The sequence below is a fragment of the Branchiostoma lanceolatum genome, chromosome 3, assembly GCF_035083965.1.
Source record: "Branchiostoma lanceolatum isolate klBraLanc5 chromosome 3, klBraLanc5.hap2, whole genome shotgun sequence".
Classification (NCBI taxonomy): Eukaryota; Metazoa; Chordata; class Leptocardii; order Amphioxiformes; family Branchiostomatidae; genus Branchiostoma; species Branchiostoma lanceolatum.
The window spans coordinates 12,964,551-12,983,982 of NC_089724.1; the positions used below are offsets into that span (position 1 = coordinate 12,964,551).

The following is a 19,432-nucleotide window of genomic DNA, read 5'->3' on the forward strand; positions in this document are numbered from 1 at the left end:
CATTGTCGGAAATCAGTTGTAGTTGTGTGCATAAATACTAGCACAAAGATATCCATACAGCAGTTGTTTAAATAGCTGGCATAGATCAAAGATAGAGACCTTTTTGGGAAGCAGTTTGACTGTTGAAATGTTGGTTTTGTTTCCATGTTGACTTGTAATTACATAGTAAGTTCAAAGTGTGAACATACATTTGAACACGAAGAAGAGTAATGTTGAACAATTTAGTGAATGGCCATGTTGGTGGGATGAGCTTAGGGCCCCTAAGTGCACTTCTGAGTGAAGTCAGCCAAATCAGGAGCATCAGTGGATAAATGACCACTTGTTGGATTCAAAGCACCTGTCCCATTTTGCATCAGGATAGTACTAATGGTGCCAGGGTTCAGAAGTCTAAAAAGGTGATAAGTACTCAATTTTCCCGTAAGTATATACATGTTCTAGGAGGTGGACCAAACTGGAGCATCATTTTGACCCGATTAACAACCATCATGTGTCGACTACTTTGATTGTGTTGTCCCATATTGGAGAGGCACCGCACGTTTCTGGGTAGAACTGAAGTGTCATGGTCCCGACATGTGTCTCACGCGAGCTGCCCGCCTGGTCGGTGACAGCTTCCCCCACCGGGGTGTAGTTGGAGTAGAAAACTTTATTGTTACACTCTGTACGTTCTACCACGTTGTAGGCAAGCCTAAAGCGAAGGTGATTTGGCTTGTCCGCGTTATCAGGGTGCTGATGGTAGAGGAACCTAAACACAATGTCGCAGTTGTCCATACAGGGTTTCTCCTTCCGAACCAAAGCGTAAGTTGTCATGTTGTAGAACAGTTTTGGTGCAAGCATCTTTTGATGTTCACTGCTCCACATGCCAAAACTACGACACTTCCTGGTGAGCTGGAATCCCTGCCGTGTAGCTGCTTTAATCTCATCTATCCCTACCAGCTTCTCTGCCCAGGAGGGGTTGATGTTTCCTTGACTATTTACGTTCACATGCATTTGGCGTATTTGGATGTAGGAATGGTTTTCCAACAAAACTCTGTGCAGTGCTAGACCCCCGAATGTCGTGAGACCGCCCACCAGTAGAACCCAGCATGTACCCACAAGGGAGCATAAAGCTCTTTTGAGCTTCTGTTGCTTGTAGCGTATATGTCTGGGGGATGCCAAAATGTTCAGTGGAGAATCCTCTAAGGCCGGTTCTTGTGCCTCAAGAGGCTTATCCTCCTCACTGTCGCCAAACACAAACACAAGAGAGTACAGGAAAACAAATATCATATGGACGAGCACCGCACTCTGCGTCAATATATGGACCAAGTCGGGTGCCGTAAGTTTGCATAATTGTGTGTTTATTGCTGAGGTTGCTGTGTCCACCACTACCAACTGTGGTCCGTGTAGGAACAGTAAGGTCATCTTCAAATACTTTCTAGATATCCTACAATCCATGCTCATGGTATCTCTCCTTCGTCCGTGGACACATCTAGATAATGTTCTCATAAATAGCAGCAAGACAGACACGCCGATACCTACCATGAGGCTGAGCTTAATCCCTGCGATCCAGTCAATCTCCCCCAACTCTGATATGTAGCCATAGTAATGGTTGAGCCAGATGAAGTACACCGAGTCGAAGCATATCATCCCCAAGGAAAGGGTGGATATCACAAAGCTGAGCAGGGACAGGACAACCATACAGGGAGATAGTAGTAAAGGCACCTGTTTTTTCTTTGCATTCCTGTTCAATCCGGGTGGAAAGTCTTGAATTTCAAACTCCAAAGTGGTGTATGTGCAGGGAGTGTGGTTAAGATGATTCCCCTGATGGATACATGCTTGCCGCGTGAGCTCCGAGCTGGGGTTGCTGCTTGATTGGGACTCCCGGCACTCGGAGATGTCTGGCAGCCCGTTACACAGGCCAGGCTTCCCACAGCTGGGAGCAGGCATTGCCGGCTCTTCCTTCGGTCGCAGCTCAGACATGGTAATGTCCACGCAGCTGCTCTGACAGGAGCTGTAGACACTGTTGCTGCCACTGGGCCACGACAGGCTGCTGGGCCATACATCCTCCATTCCTGCACTATTCCACACACGTAATGCATATGAAAGGCTAATTCCGACCAGGGTTAATTGCTTCTTTCAGACTCTCCGAGTCGCGCGACGGTGTTTCTCTTTTGGGCGAAAAACAAAGCCAGAAGCCCAGCAGGTACTCTCCGGGCAGTTTATTCCTGGTCTATTGCTGACAATACTGTCCCCCCATCGCTTTATCACGACATCACAACACGCCCCCGAGATCCCAGCTGGCGGCACTGCCTCCTCTCCAGATGCATATCACTGTGGAGTCCTCGCCAGTGGTAGACATCAACAATTATCCATCACACAGCTTTTGGGGACCGCCATCAAAATTAGGGAGACCAGCATTTAATGTGGAGCATTTAGAGGTTCAGAGTGGGAGGGACTATTCATCCTTGTAATGAACCCCACGGGATCTTCTCAATACCAACTCATTGAATATGTTTAGCGGACCCTGTAAGTGGATATCCAATGGCGTTAATGTGGGTTGCCATGGCGATGAACCCGTGGCTGCCCCTCACCAATAGAAAATCAATGCCTGTCACCCTCCCAGGTATGCCACACTAATCTCCTGGGTAACAATAGGTGGCATGATAGTGCTGATTCTGATGGAAGCTGACGATGAAGATTCCTGTAAGCACCATATAGCCCCTAACACTGTGAGTTGGATTGATAGGTTGCAGTAGTCTGTGCCAATTATAGACAAGGCAGGGCAGGACCTAGTATTGGAGCACCCAGGGCAGTCCCACAGGACCTGCAGTGCACAATTTAAAACCTGACCTTTTCTGCTTGTTTACAGTCCCTGCTGCCGCTGGATAATTTAGCCACTAAGACCCTTTGAACTTGCTTTGTACAAATGCTATGCATATAGCAGTCATCTGACGCCAGCCCTGCAAAGGCCCAGATAGAGTACCTTTGCTCATATCTTCATAGTGGAATGCAACCTTTTGAGCTTTTAAGATTTTATGGAGGAAAGTTTTGTTGACATATTGTAAGTGTCCAAAATATTATATTTTTTGACATGCCTTTAGAATTATGAAGCTCATTATGTTATGTGAAGCACTCGTACATTCATACACTGTAGAGGATTTTAAGTTCACAGGGATTTAATTTTACGGTAGGGAGAAAATGGATTGTTCGCTGTGGTTTTAAGCTCACAATTGAAACAATGGGGTAGGCAAACAAAAGATGGAACAGGCATTTTTTCAGTGGCTTTAGGCCCCAGGAAAATGTCAACATGTACAGTACATCTTGTTTTGAAACAAATCTCTACCATACATAAAAACTTCAATGTTCCAAATACTTCTCATTAGTTCTCATGTCATCATGAAGAAGTGACCTTTAGAGAAGATGGGAAATTTTCAATGTGGAAAGGTTATGAAAAAGTTCAAAGCATTCATATTGCACCATTTCTACTTAATGCATTTCGTTCTGCTTCAATTTGATAGGACACTATGGGTACATGCACCATATGGGCATGATGTATACATCTTAATCTTTATCGAGTTATGCATTCATTGCGGGGATAATTTACCACGACAAATCAAAATCCATATGCAGAAACTTCGTCATAATATGTCACTGGGGACTGATATGATTTGTGGCACTGGAACAAATGAAATTCCTGACATTCTGGCTGTGGTTCAGAATTGATGAAGTCACTGGAACATTGCAGTATCTAATGCACTTAATCTGCTTTCATCAGTGGCAATACAAAACCAATGAAGTGTTTCTAGTTGTGCATAATTGTAATCTTTTATAAAAGTTACTGTACCAATTACCGATTTTGTGTGGGGAAGGGTATTCACAAGTATATACACTTACAGTAATTCAATACAGTCAAACCTGCCCAAGGCGACCACCCGGCGGACCGAGCAAAAACGGTCGCGATGGACAGGTAGTCGCCATGAAGAGGATTCCACTCACATGTTTCCAGGTCGAGGTTTTCACATACAGAAGGTAAATGGATGGAAAATTATGTGAATTTAGACAGCGCGACCCCCGCCAGGTTCAATTCTCATTGACAGAAAGATCCTACAAAAATTATGTTTTCCGTTATCGTTGTAATAATTGTATACCGCTACATCGTAAACAAATTTTCGTCATAATTTTGACTACAAAACAATAGCTACAAATCGATGCCTCGCAGCGCCCTCCCGCATTCTCACGTTACATTAATATTGAATAATACACACACACACGCACATCATCGAAGTTTTAAGGCCTAAGACAAATCCCTAGAAAACACCTGCTGGCCGCAGCTTTTTTTGGGGCGCCGACCGCTGGATAAAAGGGGCAAAAAGTTTTCGATTTGACAACTAAAGATTGAAACCGAACGGTGTTATTTCGTCGCGCCGCCAAGCTCTGTGCGACCGCATCGAAAGGTATTAGTCAGTGCAGCAGAACGCACAGCGTCCAATAAAGGTTTGTGAGATTCATGGAAATAAAAAGAAAATAAGAATATTAATTTTCATAGATAACTAGAGTATTCGTAAATGTTCATACACAAAAGCATCGTGTTTTAGAAAGGTCAGCGGTACGCCAAATCCGGGCCGCCCCAAATCCAAGATGGCGTCGGGACCGAGGAACAACATTTCTCGCCCGATGTTTTGCCCGCCGCGAAGTCATTTTTCGGCGGAGTTTAGTAAGACACAGACACATTTTTGTTGAAAATACAAGAAATAGATAGTAATTTCTGTGAGATCTGACTTTTTGACGCCATGCACTACGTATTCGTTCTGAAAATTGAGTTTAAACTGAACTGAGTTTGACTATAAGATAACGATAGGCACAACAACATCACAAACATTTGTCTTTACAATGTTTATAGGGGAAACGTTTTATTACAACACTTCATGGAGGAATCGATGCTATAATATTGCTATTCCATATATTTTCGTCCTTATTTTTGGCGACGCCTCAGGGGCGAGCCAAATTTTTACTATATTGTGTGCAGATTGCAAGAATTCTAGGAATTGTACAGGAATGTGAAAGTCCATGGGACGATAACTCAAGAATGCCTGGATGTATTGTCTTCATATTTTGTAGGTAGGTAGGTCTGTGGGAGACCTTGTAATGATTGGATTTTGGGCCCCCTAGCGACTTTCTATGGTACTGCAGGGGAACTTTCACTTTTCAAATCTTGTCTTCTGAACATGCTGTAGTCATGATTTTTAAGTGGTGGATAGCTCTTTGTTAGGAAAATATGTCCTGTAGATTTGGATCCCCTAGCGGCTTTTTTTTTAACTGCAGGAGCTGATTTTGACTCAAACTTTGAAAGAGAATAACGCAAGAAGGGGATGACGGATCATCATAATTTTTGGTGTGTAGATAGCTTAAGTGATGATTTATATAATCATATGCCAATTATGCAAATCAATATCTGATTTGTATAATTAATTAGGACGGTTAATAAATCAGCTGCATCCTATTATAGGACTCTCAAACACATGATATATGTAACTGAGAAAGAGATAAATATCGATAGATATCAATTATGCAAATTGATACTTAATTTGCATAATTAATGACAAAATGTTATAAATCCATAGTGGTAAATGATGGGGATTTCATTTTTGCACCATTTGGAAGTTAAGTAAATGTGGCCACCATTAGACACAAATCTTGCATAGAGGGCCTCATTTACATAATTCATGAGGGAATTGTACGATATCTTTTTTTGTGAAAACAAGATTTTCATACATTGGACAACTTGTGTTATTTTGGTAGAGAAGGTGATCGACTGATATGAAATTATGCGAGATCCTTATTTGCATGTGGGTTAAAAACGAAAACGTTAACAGAGACCACCGTCGCCATGGCAACATTTTTTTATGTTGCCAATCTTGTTGTCCTTCAAAGTCTTTCCGACAGCAAAATGATCCGATGTCACCACACGCTTGAAAATTAGGCGGCCGCCATGGGCAGGGACTGTGCTCTGTGCGGTCCCGATTCGTGGCGGTCGCGGTCGCGTTGGACGGGTGGTCGCCTTGGGCAGGCAGCTTAATGCTTGTGTCTATGGGGAAAATTTTCGGGACCGAGAAAAAGCGGTCGCCATGGCCAGGTGGTCGCGTTGAAAAGGTGGTCGCCTAGGCAGGTTTGACTGTAGTTCCATACTGCCCAAACTTACATTGGATTTTGGTGTAATTGTTCCTCATGTTTCCAAAATTATCGGATCCCTGCATGAAGAGTTCAAGCCTGATCATGAAGAACAGACAGGGTCTGCACTGAAAACTAAAATGCTGAATTTTATTTTCAAATTTTGGTAGTATTGTGACAAGAAACAGCAACAAGAAAGGTCATGTTTTAAGAACACCTCGGCAACGTATGCCCTAAGTTGCATAATTTATGTATGGTGACATAACCTAAACCTTACTGACCTACATATATATATATATGTCACATCTACAGTTCCACGACCTCATTCCTTCGCCAAATGATGTTAACCTTTATAACTGACGTACTACAGATGTTTCTCATTGATTATGCAAATATGGTCCTCATTTTAGAATAAAGCCGTGATTTATGAAGCATGGTTTATTTCTACACCTTTTCTTAACTCATTTGCTCAATCTTTCTGGCTTCTTGAAAGTTTCAAAAGTGATTGAATTTGGGGCTGCTGTATTCTTTTGTCACATTTGCAAAATGTTAGATAAGTGTACTGTATTCCCATTAAAGACATACAATATTACTTCCACAAACTTTGAGGGAAATGCTATTAGTCAAAGAACTAGTCTTGTCTGATTTGGAAAAACTTCATCTTTTCCTTTTGAAGAATTGAACTCTGCAGCGCTTAATTACTTTTTTCTTTTATAGTAAACCAGGTTAAAGTGTAATGGAGCATAGTACATGAACATGTACAACATAGCCTTTACTTAGGAATCGGTCTATAATTTATGCATCAATGTACTATAGTTAGCAGAAATAGTATAGTCAGAGCTGCTGCAAAGATAGCTGCTGTAAAGATTCATTTTTGGCAACTTTCAAACTGTTTCATAAATGCTTACAGAAGCATCATTGAATTTCCTTGGACATTTGTACTTTTTTACACTGCACATGTATATGGCACCAGTTGAGCTTCTTGTTAAGTTTAGCAATTTGGCAATTCTCCAATATCTCCATCCATAAACTTTGTTGTAGGGGAGACTCCCAGGACCTGGACCAGTTTTCCTGTCAGTTTTCAAAATGGGTTTTGCTGCGAGAAGGTTATAGAAATTCCACATGTAATTTGGCGATGCTCTACAGTAGCAACATGCAGTTCCAGTAAAACTTATCTGGATTTCATATTGTTAAAGTTGCTTTGCACAGGGCAGGGTACATCCCTAGCGATGTTATATACGACAACAACAGTGTGATGTCTAACTGTAATTGGCCCGCTTCGTCATAGCCTGAATGTCACGCTTCCCATTATATTCTCGGCAGACACACAAAAGATTGCTGCTACTGCAGGCAGCTGATCAAATTATAGATCTAATGAGATCCCAATGGAGGAAAGATATTCCTTGGTTATTTCTCGATTTACTTGACAGTTCTTCGCACACAGCGGTGGATGTTTTTCACTCCAGATTGTGTCATGCGCCATGTTTTTTTTAGGAGGGAGGGAGTGGTTATTTCTGGAATCCTTACAGCAATATGTGCAGGGTCAAGTTTCTGTCCTGGGTGGACTGCACAGATGTCAACTGCTACAAATCCACCAATTAAGATGTAGCCTAGCCTGTAGCCAGTTCACATAGCCCTGACGTCATGTTGTCAGCCTTTGTTACTCAAAATGTCTCCCTGACGTCATGTGTGCCACTGTATCCATAGCGATGCAAATTGTCCAATTAGTTCTTTATCTAGGAAGATGGATGCAGGATGATGTAATCAGCAGAACACTCTCACATCTTCATCAGTGTGGGCCACTCTCTCTTTTAATTACTCCATCACCCTTACCTTATCATGAAAATCATATTGGGTACACTTTTGTATCAGTTTCCTCTATCTAACATTAGATGAAAGATATGTTTTAAAACCCATATACAGGGACAGAAATTCAGACCATATGCTTGGCAGGTAATTTTCCACTATTAGCAAAATGATTATGGCTGTAAATACATTTAAGGACCTACTGACTGATGAATGATAAGATTGATAGGGTGAGAAAGAATTGGGTCAGGCTGAAGCGTAACCAGTAAGAAAAATCTGAAGAGGTTCAATCTAATATTCCCACTTTTCCACATTGTTAAAGCAAAAATGTATCTGGCAAATGCTACTGAAAAGATTATGAAAATGTTTATGATTACTTGTCATGTAATTTTACATGTGTATATTAAAGTCTCTACAATGTGGCAAAATTGAAGGAACTGCAAATTTGAAGCTTTCATAGCCACTTTAACATTGTACAATAGAGTAGGACTAGAGCTCTGTGTTTTAGTCTTTTATATTTGTCCGTATCTGAAGAGGAGTTCCATACAGTATGTACAGAATGTCTCATGTCACAGGCAGTTTAGTGGTTATGCCATACAGATACATAAGAAAGCGTTGAAGGTGAAATCGAGGCTAACTAAAGCTCTTCTTCCTCCCACAGAGGACTGACACTCAGCTGCTGGCTCAGTTTTACTACCTGGACGAGGAACTGAACACTGTTGCTGCTGAGCTAGACAGTTTTGATGGCAGGAAAGACCCCGAACGATGCACACTACTGGTCAACCAGCTACGGGCCTGTCAAGACAAGGTACAATGTCACGAGCATGCCATCATCTGCTGTTAGCACAATGTATCATACAGCCCCAAACTTCAGTTAAAGAGGCAAACTTTAAAAAACAATTTAGGCCATCAGCCATCTGAAGTTGACAACCTGGTCAGTTTGAACTGCAGCTAAACCATTCTAACCTTGATGACATTCTACAAAGACCTTACCATAAAAAGAATGTGAGATAAAAATGATTGTATTGTTCACATTCCTTTGATTGCCAGGTCATAGACAGAGACTTTGTCATCGACAGAATTTGAGATAGAAATAATTTAGCTATAGTGTAAACTGACATACACTTTGGAATATCAAAATGTGCATGTCAACCCTTGTTGTATACATCTATGGCAGAAATTATTTCAGCCATCAATCTGATATATTATTATATGGTATAGCTGCTGTTATCTGTCACTTTTGCCATGGTAGAGACAGAAATGACTTTGGGTTACGGATAGAATACAGTTACAATATTTGGAAATGAAACATTGCAACCACAGCAGCACCCCAAATCCACTTACTGCTCTTAAAAAACGTAGCTGCAGGAGTTATTATTCCCCGTGCTATCTTCTTGTGGTTGGTTTGAATGGAAGAGCGCGCTGCCTCTCCTGAAAGATTCTAAATGCGTTCGTGTTCAAGGTGCAGAAGGCTTTAAAATCGATCTCTTATGCTGGAAGGAATCATAAAAAACACATTCATCAAGATGCGTCAAGAGCAGTGTGCTTTCCAAAGCTGTGGAAGGGCTAATTGGTGCAGGCAGAACATCAGCCTGCTGGGAGTATGTAATAACTCAAAATGACTGTGTTGTGGTTTCTCTATCTCTTTGGAATCAAGGAGACGACAACCCATGGAGCTCAATGGGATTCAGAAAAGCTGCTCAACTCTTGCTTTTCAGTTTGTTGATGTGCGAAAACTCACCCACCTGTATGTGTACAATGTCATGTATAACATTATGCTTTCAAATCCAAAGGCCGTACCTGCTTATTTTTTCACAAATTCTCTGCAAGTTTTCTGCATGCATTTGCATGTATTACCTGATATGCTATTCAAATATTTTTCGCACATTTCTCATCCCATTTTTAACACACTCTTGCTGATTGTAACACTCCCCTGCATGAATTATTGCAACCATAGTATGCCGTCTTCCAAACCATCAACACTTTGAATGCATGTACTCCTGACTGGAATGCTTGTGAGATGTACAAATGTAGTCTTGACTGAAGCTGGCTAATTAATCCAGCAACTACATGTAATTGCTGTTATCTACAAGTAGTACTACTGTTAGAATTATGCAGATGATTGCCTTAATTTTTACATATAACTCTGATAATATGTCATATACGTTGATGAAAGTTAGACATCCAGGTAGTAAGATACGCCAAAAATTATTACTCAAGCAACTGGATAAAATTTTGAAACAGTCAGACGTTTCAGACAGCATCCACTGTCTTTCGTCAGTGACTAACGATAGGACTGAGAACACCAGGTTTTATACCAAAGCTCTGAATAGGTATGTAAATGAGGTTAAGATAATTTAGGATGTCTTGAAGTAGTCTTTAAAAGAAGATTAATTCAAAACAAAGTTTTGTGCCAATAGTTCAATTAGCTGCTGTTGATTTTATCCAGTTGCTTGAGTGATTATTTTTGGCGTAATATGTCATATATTCCATGTTAAGTTTCATAATAACATAGTTTGAAATGTCTGTGTGTGCATGCATCAGCATTCAATTCTTACATGATTTAGGCCAGTTAACTAAATCACTCATAAATCCACCTGAACTTTGTACCACCAGAAAATTATCCCCATCATTTGACATTTAGGCAGTCATTAGGGTCCTAGTCCATCTTTGAACACCATATTACATCCATGGTACTGAAAAGAAGGCTGTTGTTATATATTTTGAGTGACAGTGGAAACCTGGCTGTCTTGCAAATTTGGTCTAAAGAAAAAGCATTGCTACGCTGTTTTCTCCTTAGTTGTTAGTCAGTGCATGTAATGCTGATAGAACCAAGCTTACAGGAACTGTACATATGTATTCAAAACTCATAATACTAAACGCCAGCAAACAGACTGTCTTGTGGGTAATTTTAGGTCACCAACAGTGCTAGAATATACCAGTGCACTGGCCAAGTGAGTTTTTTAACCGTTGCATTTGCCTTGAATTTGGTAGGTCGTGAGTTTGATCCCCGTCCATGTTTTACCAAAGACTTTAAAAATGGTACATACTGCTTTCTCTGCTTAGCTCTCAGCATTTTGGAAAGAGTATGGTAGTTGAACATACATGACTACCAGTGGCTAGCCCCCTACTGAAGTGATTGCACAAAGTTGTGTGGCCTAAGGGCTAATGAAACGGAGATGGGCAGCGTCCCATACCCATCTCCGTTTCATTAGCCCTTAGGCCACACAACTTCTGGTGTGAGAATGACTTTTTAATCACTCTAAAATCAAGGCTTTATCGTTTCTATATATGGTATCCAGAACAGTTCACAAATAGCATGGAACATTTCCAAGAAGAGTCCCAGGTGTGCTGTCATTTTAGAGATGGACTAGGTGGTCCTAATGACTGTCTAAATGTCAAATGATGGGGATAATTTTCTAGTGATACAAAGTTCAGGTGGATTTTCAAGTGATTTAGTTAACTGGCCTAAATCATAAATGTATTGCTGCTAATGTATTGTAGTACTGTACTACAATGCATCAGCAACTTGCAGCCCTTTTCATTCCTTTCCACCCCTCCTTATCATATGGCACTTTTTAGTCATGTCAATCACATGGTCCTCATGCTTCAGAATATTTCCCCATTTTCATGTAAATGTTGATCTTCCATGTTACACTATCTCCACACAGGTGACCTCTTCTTTCTTTGGGAATGTGATAATGATTTTCAGGTGAAAATCACATCTGATATTCTGGCACAGTCAATTGTACAATCCTTTAAGTAGCCGCAGGTGCTGCTACATGCAGGGAAGATGTAGAAAGTACAGAGATCCATTAGCCACTTGAGCAATAATGGCACCGTGCCAAGTTTGGAGCTTACAGAAAAGTTCAGAGTCTGACATAGAATAAAGTTATCAGCATCACTTAAGATTTTATGGAAACCAATTACATCACAAGGGAACCAAATGCAGACAAAAGTAGAATATTTCCTTGACATGTGTGCCATGTATGGTGAAAATAACAACAACAGGTCAACCGAAAGAAAACAAGTATCATCATCATAATAATGATAATATAACTTTATTACACAACAATTGCACAAGGTACAATATAAGCCCAAACTTACCTATAATCAAATTTCTCATCATTCATACCGTAAGTAAAGGAGTTATGCCATATGGTCTAATTTTTGGTCCTTAAGCAGACTCTGAATAGATAGAAGAAGAAGAGGAGGGCCGAAGGGAAGTCAGGAAACAGTGAAAACAACATACATGCATTTCCTCTTCTCCAGCAGAGGAGGGAAATATGAGGAGTGATCGATAAGTCCTCGGCCTCACCCAGAAATAAGGTGCACAACTCAAATTTTGGGGCATAATTATGTAGTATGACATCTTTTTGCAATATCCACCAAACTTCAAATCATTGTGATCATTACTTTACAGACAACACTCTGTAACATTAGGTGAGGTAGAAGGATAAAAACATGGACAATTGAGCTGTGACTTGAGGTGTGCGGGCATACTTGCTCTGCTGAAAGTCAAATACCCACTTTTTTTTAGTTGGAATAAGAAGGGAATCTTTATCAAACATTTGACAATGTCTTCAAAGATTTTATGTGGATTCATGGCATGAAGAACTCGACCCACACAGCTCTGACCACAGTGCACCCTTGTTTTTCTCGTCACTTACCTAATAGTTTTCAAATGAACGTCGACTAAAAAGTATTGGCCACAATAATTTGAAATTCGGTGGATATTGCTAAAAGATGTCACACTACATAAGTATGCCACGAAATTTGAGTTGTAGACCTTATTTCTGGGTGAGGCCGAGGACTTATTGATCACCCCTCGTACATTGTATGATTAGAGAGACAAGATATTCTCCTGGTCTGGTAGTGAGATTTGTCTCCATGATAGGAGCACGGAAAGAGAGGGGGAAATCCTCTGGCTTTGTTTTTGCTTCGAGGCATTGTAAGCTCATACATACCAAAGACTCTGATAGCATAATTGCGTCAGTTGTATGGGAGTTCCAAGTGCCTGGAGCCACAGGTGAAAGGCTGTCATGGAAATTGGAAGCAAACAATTACCCAAGGGCAGATCCCTTAACATGGGCTATTAAAGGAACGCTTAAATATCCCCACCACAGAGTGTGCAGGGTACAGCAGCATGTCCAGATCCTTGTAATATATCTTGGTAATCCCTGCCTATCAGATTGCAGGGCTGTGGAAACAAGCGTGATTGGATAGGTCCAATGAAGGGATAGATTGGAAACAGATAAGGACACCTCCAGAGCAGGCAGAGGCCTGCTCAACAGCAGCAGAATCACCAGCACTGCATGAGGGCAGCTCTGTTTTTAGAGGCTTATGAAAAACTATATCGTTTGGTCATGTCCAGCAAATGTTGAAACTCGAAATATGTTGTACATTGTATATTCTTTGGCAGAAACAAAACAAATGAGCTGGCTCAAAATAATAAGTGATCATTTTTGAGACTCCCAACTGTACATGTATGGTATGTTTGTTATCTTTTTTGATCTGGTGAACATTAGCAGTGCAGCATTAAGACTGTATGCAATGCCAGCTCACTTAGGACATTTTGCATTCATCATTTCAAGCCTTCAAGCATAAGGTCTGATGCTTTCTATCCTTCATTTCTCTTCTGCACTGGGTTATTCACGATGTTATGAGTTGGGATCATATAATGTCCCCAATCAATTCCACCAAGGCTTTGCCTCTGATCTTTGCATGGCTTGGTGAATCACTTTGACACACTTCTTAGCTCAACCATGACGGAGTGCTTGATCATCAGCAGAGGAAAGCTTTTAAGCTGTCATGCATGGCCAATGCCTTTGTTGTTTCCTTTGATGTATTTTTACTGTCACAATGATGAAATTTCCAACAACATTGGGGAATTATTTTTGGAGAGGAAATGTGCGGAGAAAACATTTTGCAGAAGAGGACTGCAGCAGTGCAGGCATACATGTACAAATGTATATGTATGAGCAATAGACATGACATGCATTCTGACATCACCATCTTCTTAAAATGCTTTCTTTTTGTGGAACCATTATTATTGTTAACCTTATGCCACCCAAAACCTAAGATGTGTGCTATAGCCAATACAAATGAGGGGAAAGGACAATCTTACATTTACAGCAGGGTAAAAAGGGTAAACATGGGATACAAGTTTTAATTGTGGAGATATTTTGAGTACTGCCTCGGTCTAAGGTTATCATGTTGCCTTATTGGCATTATTGAAATTTTCAAACAGCTGGGTAGCCCTATTCAACTCTGACCATTTTTTTAAAAATGGGCCCAGTTTACACAGAACATCAACATTGCAGTATGCACAAAAATAAATCAAACTTACAGGAGATATAAATATAAGTAACAAATGTTGGTGCTAACATAGGTAACAGAAACAAAACATGTTACTTGAAACATAAACCACACATAGACCAGTTTCATCAATTTTGGAGTACATGTATCAAGCAAATAAGAGATAAATTCCCTCAAAGTTAACATGCTTTCCAGTCACAATATGCATTTGTGTATTCGCACATACTGCGGACATCGACATGAGATAGAAGTATTAAAAAAGTATCCCTTATTTACAAGTGTATCGCTTTAGAATACCAGTTTGCATTTTTTTAAATTTAGTATCACTTCAACTCAGCCTTGTTGGTCTGTGAGCTGACAGGAGCTATGGTCTCACAGTCATGGTGCTCTAAAGGCCATTCCATGCAAACTAAAGGAGTTTCACAATGATTTCCTATTCATTATGTTGTTTTATATGCCTACATATACATGTATGTGGTGGCAATGGTCATAGAGGATATGAAGGGAACATCTATAGATAGAAGGTCATGTTCAGAGACTAGTTTTCAAGGTCATCCCATTTCGTTGACATTCTCCAGGCTGCCTAGATGCAGCATGCTGCAAAATCTCTGTTTGAGACAGAATCACCTTTGTGGAGACCTGGTGATTAGGGGTCTTACTGTATAGCAGGCAGTGTGTTCCAATTCTGACAGCACAGCATCATGCCCGCTGTCTGGCAGAAGTCAGGGCAAAGTCAGAGGATGTTACCCATAAAATCAACTTGCAAAGACTAGACCAGCAGGGTTTACAGGCTTTAGTTCAGGCCCTAATCAATAGAATTGGTGGTGGCAGATCCTTACTTGCCTTGAACTCATGCTATTTTCCTCCTGTTTGACTTTGATAAGGCTGGCCTTCCTCTCCTTCCGATCTGTGCCACTCTCGATCATCTTTAATGCACAAATATCACACCTCATGCAACCTGTGCTGCGACATGATGAAACAGAAACATTTCCGGAGGAGAGTCATTCAGCATATCTAAACGGGGGCCCTTGTTATGTAGAAGAGGTGTCACCTGACGACCTGCTCAGGTCGAGGAACACACATGTATGGAACCACCTGGTGCACATGCACTTGAAATTCCAATCCTTCAGTACCATTCAACATTGGATGGAGAGGACATCCTGTTTCCAGAAAGATCTATCAGGCATTCCTGCCAACAAGTGCAGACAGACTAGTGGATTAATGGAAGCTGGAATATGGAACCATCCATCACTTCTAGGCTTTAAACTCTAATCAAGGTCATGTATAACTGGGAGGTGTCACTCCAGTGCATGTCCTGATGGACCGTACATAGTTGCCCAACTTTGATAAAACTTGTGTCCCTGCAGCATGATTAGTTGTGATTTAGTACGTACATGTACGTGTGCATGAATGTGTGTCCTCAGCCAATGCCAAACATTTTAGAAAAGATTTAGAAAGTTGCTAATTTTGGCAATGGCTGCATGAAACTGCAAGTGTGCAGAAACTATGGTACTGAAATTCAACATTCAATTGCTGAAATATTTGTCTGAACAATTGAAAATGATGTCACCCTTAACAGTGATTGGTTGATGTTGATGAGGTCCTGTTGGATATAGTTACACACTACAGTAGTTTCTGGACATCTGCCAACCTCAAACAAATTTGACCTTAAGATATCATTATTACACCAATGATGTCAGGGGAGGCATTTTCCCTGTCAATTTGTACCCAATGCCTTTCCTGATATACTATAGACTCATACATGTAGTGCCTGGATATTGATCAACTTAGACCTGATTTGACCTGCAGGTCTCCACTTTGCTCCCCTGGTGGCAGGGGAGACTTTTCCCCTGTCAGTTCGTGTCTACTGCCTTTTCTGACACATAACAATGTGCATGTAGATCAGATGACAAAATGTAGCATAACATAGGTGGTTAGTTAGTTAGTAGTTAAATCCTCCCACACCATTATTGATGTATAGGGCGGTGCCCATCTCCGTTTCATAGCCCTGGGCCACACTTGTGGTGCAGTCACTGTAGCAGGGGGCTAGTCCACTGGCAGTGAAGTGTGTTTAACTTCCATACTGTTTCAGAAGTATGTACCATTTTTATAAAGTCTTTGGTATGACTCAATGCGCCTCTTGTCCAGAAGTGCCCTAACCCGGGGCTTGAACCCGGGCCTTCTGGTCCAAGTAATTTGAACCAGATGTGGTGAGAGGCAGAAAGCGCAGACCACTACACCACAGGGACACCCAACATAGGTGGTATTTCACATGTATTTCACTCGAGGAACTTCAGCTGTAGGGAACTGCACTTTACAACTTGATGACACAAACCTTTAGGACTATACAAATGTATATAAAATGATTTTGATTTTTGAAATGATAAGATACCACATTTAATCCAGGTTCTGCTGGCTATATCAGTATCTTGTATTCATTCATTGTTGGTTTTGACTTCCTGACCAAAAATTTGGTTGGGCCTTGCAGCATGCAAGTTTCTTCTGTTGTTGACTATCACTAGATTAAAACCAAGGTAGAGATATTCCACCAAAGACTGTGGCAAGACTGTGCGTCCCAAACTTTGTCCCAAAACACCTTGGTGAAGCTGTCCTATTTTGATGATATCAGAATAAGCTTTACACATTATACCATGGATATACATGTACTAGATGTATAGTAGTTCTTGATGAATCTGGTGTATATGTAATGTATAGTAAATCTAGACTGATTGCCTTGACATTTCCGATGCAGGTTTTGGGGGTCATAATGCTGATAATGGATGACTGTCTGGATGAGAACAGAGCTAGTCGAGATTACCGGGTCAAATTTCCAGATGACGTCCTGCAAGACAACCTCCCTGGGCAACTCTGGTTTGGAGCTGAGGTAAGATACACACATTTTCATACTGTCTAATGATAAAAAAAGCTTAAGGTACGTGTATATAAGAATATGTGTAAATACATGCCTAATTCACACTATGCAGATTTTTTTTACCAGTTTGTTTCTTGTTTTTTGAACAGCAAATTGAACGAACTTTTAATGTGTATTGCACAGTTTAACTTTGCTCAGTGTCCAGAATAAAAGTTGACATTTTGCTATCTTGAAGGTAAGGAAAACCAGTAGCACACCCCTCTCCCCAAATTGTAGATTTAACAGGCTTGAAGTTACGATCAGTGCTGGAGATCTCAGCCGACCAGAGGTTAGGTTTGTATGTTGATCCATCTAGGTGAGGTAATCTTGTTATGTCCTTGTTATTCGAGTCTGCAGAAGACTTTTAAGATGCCAGAGAGGGAGTGTGGCTGTGTGCAGTAAGTGCAGTCTGAATTGTAGGGGGAGAATGAGGCTTTTATGGCAACTTGCACAGACTCCATGCTTTTAAAGCAATTTGAATAATTGCCTTTACTTGCTGCAATTGTGAAGCTAGCAACTCAGAGTCGTGAAGAGAATCAATTTAACTGCTCAGGACGTTGCTCAGGACAGTAAAACTGTTTCACCTCCAGAGTTAACGGTAACGTTCCGTTCTAATTAGTTTTAAGGATTCAAATATGGATAGTAGTATTAAACTTAAATGTTTCTGTCAAACTTCTAAATTTTGCACACACAAAAAAACAACCTTGCAGGATTGCCCAAATCTGTATCAGATTGTACGTTTTCAAGGCAAATTTACCCCATCAGGATGTGCACATCAGCATCCTTTTTATACAGATGATATTAGAAGCCATAGTTTCCAAAACGTGAAAGGAATTTTGATTGTCTTCACATGCTTGAACCAGTTGATGACAACTGACAACTGACTTTTTTGTTGTTTGCAATACAAAAGTTGTAAAGTCCATGAATCTGAAAGCATTTTGATGTACTGCTTACAGATGTGTCTATGGGGTCATTTGCATATGAAAGAAAACAAAGTACATGTATTTTTTGGGCATAAGAATTGTAAGACAGTGTGTTGTAATTAGTTCAGTACATTTTTCAATGGGATGTGATGCTTTTTTTTTGTAAGTGAAATAAAAACTGTCCAAACTAATTTCCATACTTTAAGTCTCAAATAGAATATAGGAGACTGAAGTTAACTTAAGCATGGTGAAACTGGTGGTTAATCATTCCTTCAGTCCATTCCACAGCGGTGTTATTTGTTAGAGAGTAGAAATATGCATTTTGCATTAGGCCACAGCAAGTAAATTTTAGGGGTGACATACTCTGCAGACTCCAAATTTAGTGCGTGCGGGGAAAAAAACAAGGCGGGCAAAAAAGATATCCACATTTTCAAACTTGAATACCATAAAACATGTAAGAAAAATTGAAGCAATAAAACATGGTATTACAACTAAGTATTTTATCCCTGAATTCAATAAAACATTAACTAACAGTGATGTCAACATTAACATCATGGTAAATTTAGATCCGGGTTTGTATAGCACATCAATAACACAGAGACAAGGTTTCCCGTACACAGGGCACAGAATTCACCTGAGTCATGAGGTAGACTGTGACTACATTATGCTGGCTCTGCTCACTTAGTCTCAACTGAAGTTCTCTCCGCTGTCCTCACCATCTGAATGAATTGCAGTGCGATGGAACTGACTGACGTTCGCGAATTTTGCCCCATTTTCGGTATATTGACCATTGCCAAAGGGTGAAAAAATTATTTGTTTTTTATTTCAGAATCAGGCGAAAATCAATGCACACACTGATGTCATCCAGAAAATTTACTTGCGGTGGCCTTATGAAACAGCACAGCCTCTAGCTGATAAAGAGATGGGAGGTCATTGTCCTATTCATGAATGTAGCATCCATGTATCAAGTTTATTGGATCAAGTGCAGATATCTCTGTGGCAGCTGTGGGAATAATTGCTGCCAGGTAGATTTGGCATCAGGATATTCATTGCGCCATAATGTCTTGTCAGTATTTTCTCTGCCTGTCAGTTATCCATTTTCTCTGGTGCATTTGAGAAGAATGTGGCCGTCAAGGTCACCCCTGTGATCCCCAAAGAACTCTGATGTACATGCAGGTCGTGGCTCAGGTTAAGACTAGAGCGTGCAGCAATTTATTCACAGCATCATAATGTCTGGGATTTCAGCTCCCATCAAAGTCATAGGCTTTTAGGGCAAAGTCACCTTCATATTGTAGAAACAAGCTAAGTGAATCCATGGTTACCATAGAGT

General features: G+C 40.6%; 1 protein-coding gene across 2 annotated transcripts in view; it reads left to right on the forward strand.

Moving 5' to 3' along the window:
• Nucleotides 1–19,432, forward strand: part of LOC136430376 (lateral signaling target protein 2 homolog) — a 112,279-nt gene that overhangs the window by 41,938 nt on the left and 50,909 nt on the right. For both annotated transcript variants that reach the window (XM_066420917.1, XM_066420918.1), the window contains exons 2-3: nt 8,612–8,758; nt 17,021–17,152. In XM_066420917.1, the coding sequence (XP_066277014.1) occupies nt 8,612–8,758; nt 17,021–17,152 (279 nt within the window). The remainder of the gene's footprint in view (nt 1–8,611; nt 8,759–17,020; nt 17,153–19,432) is intronic.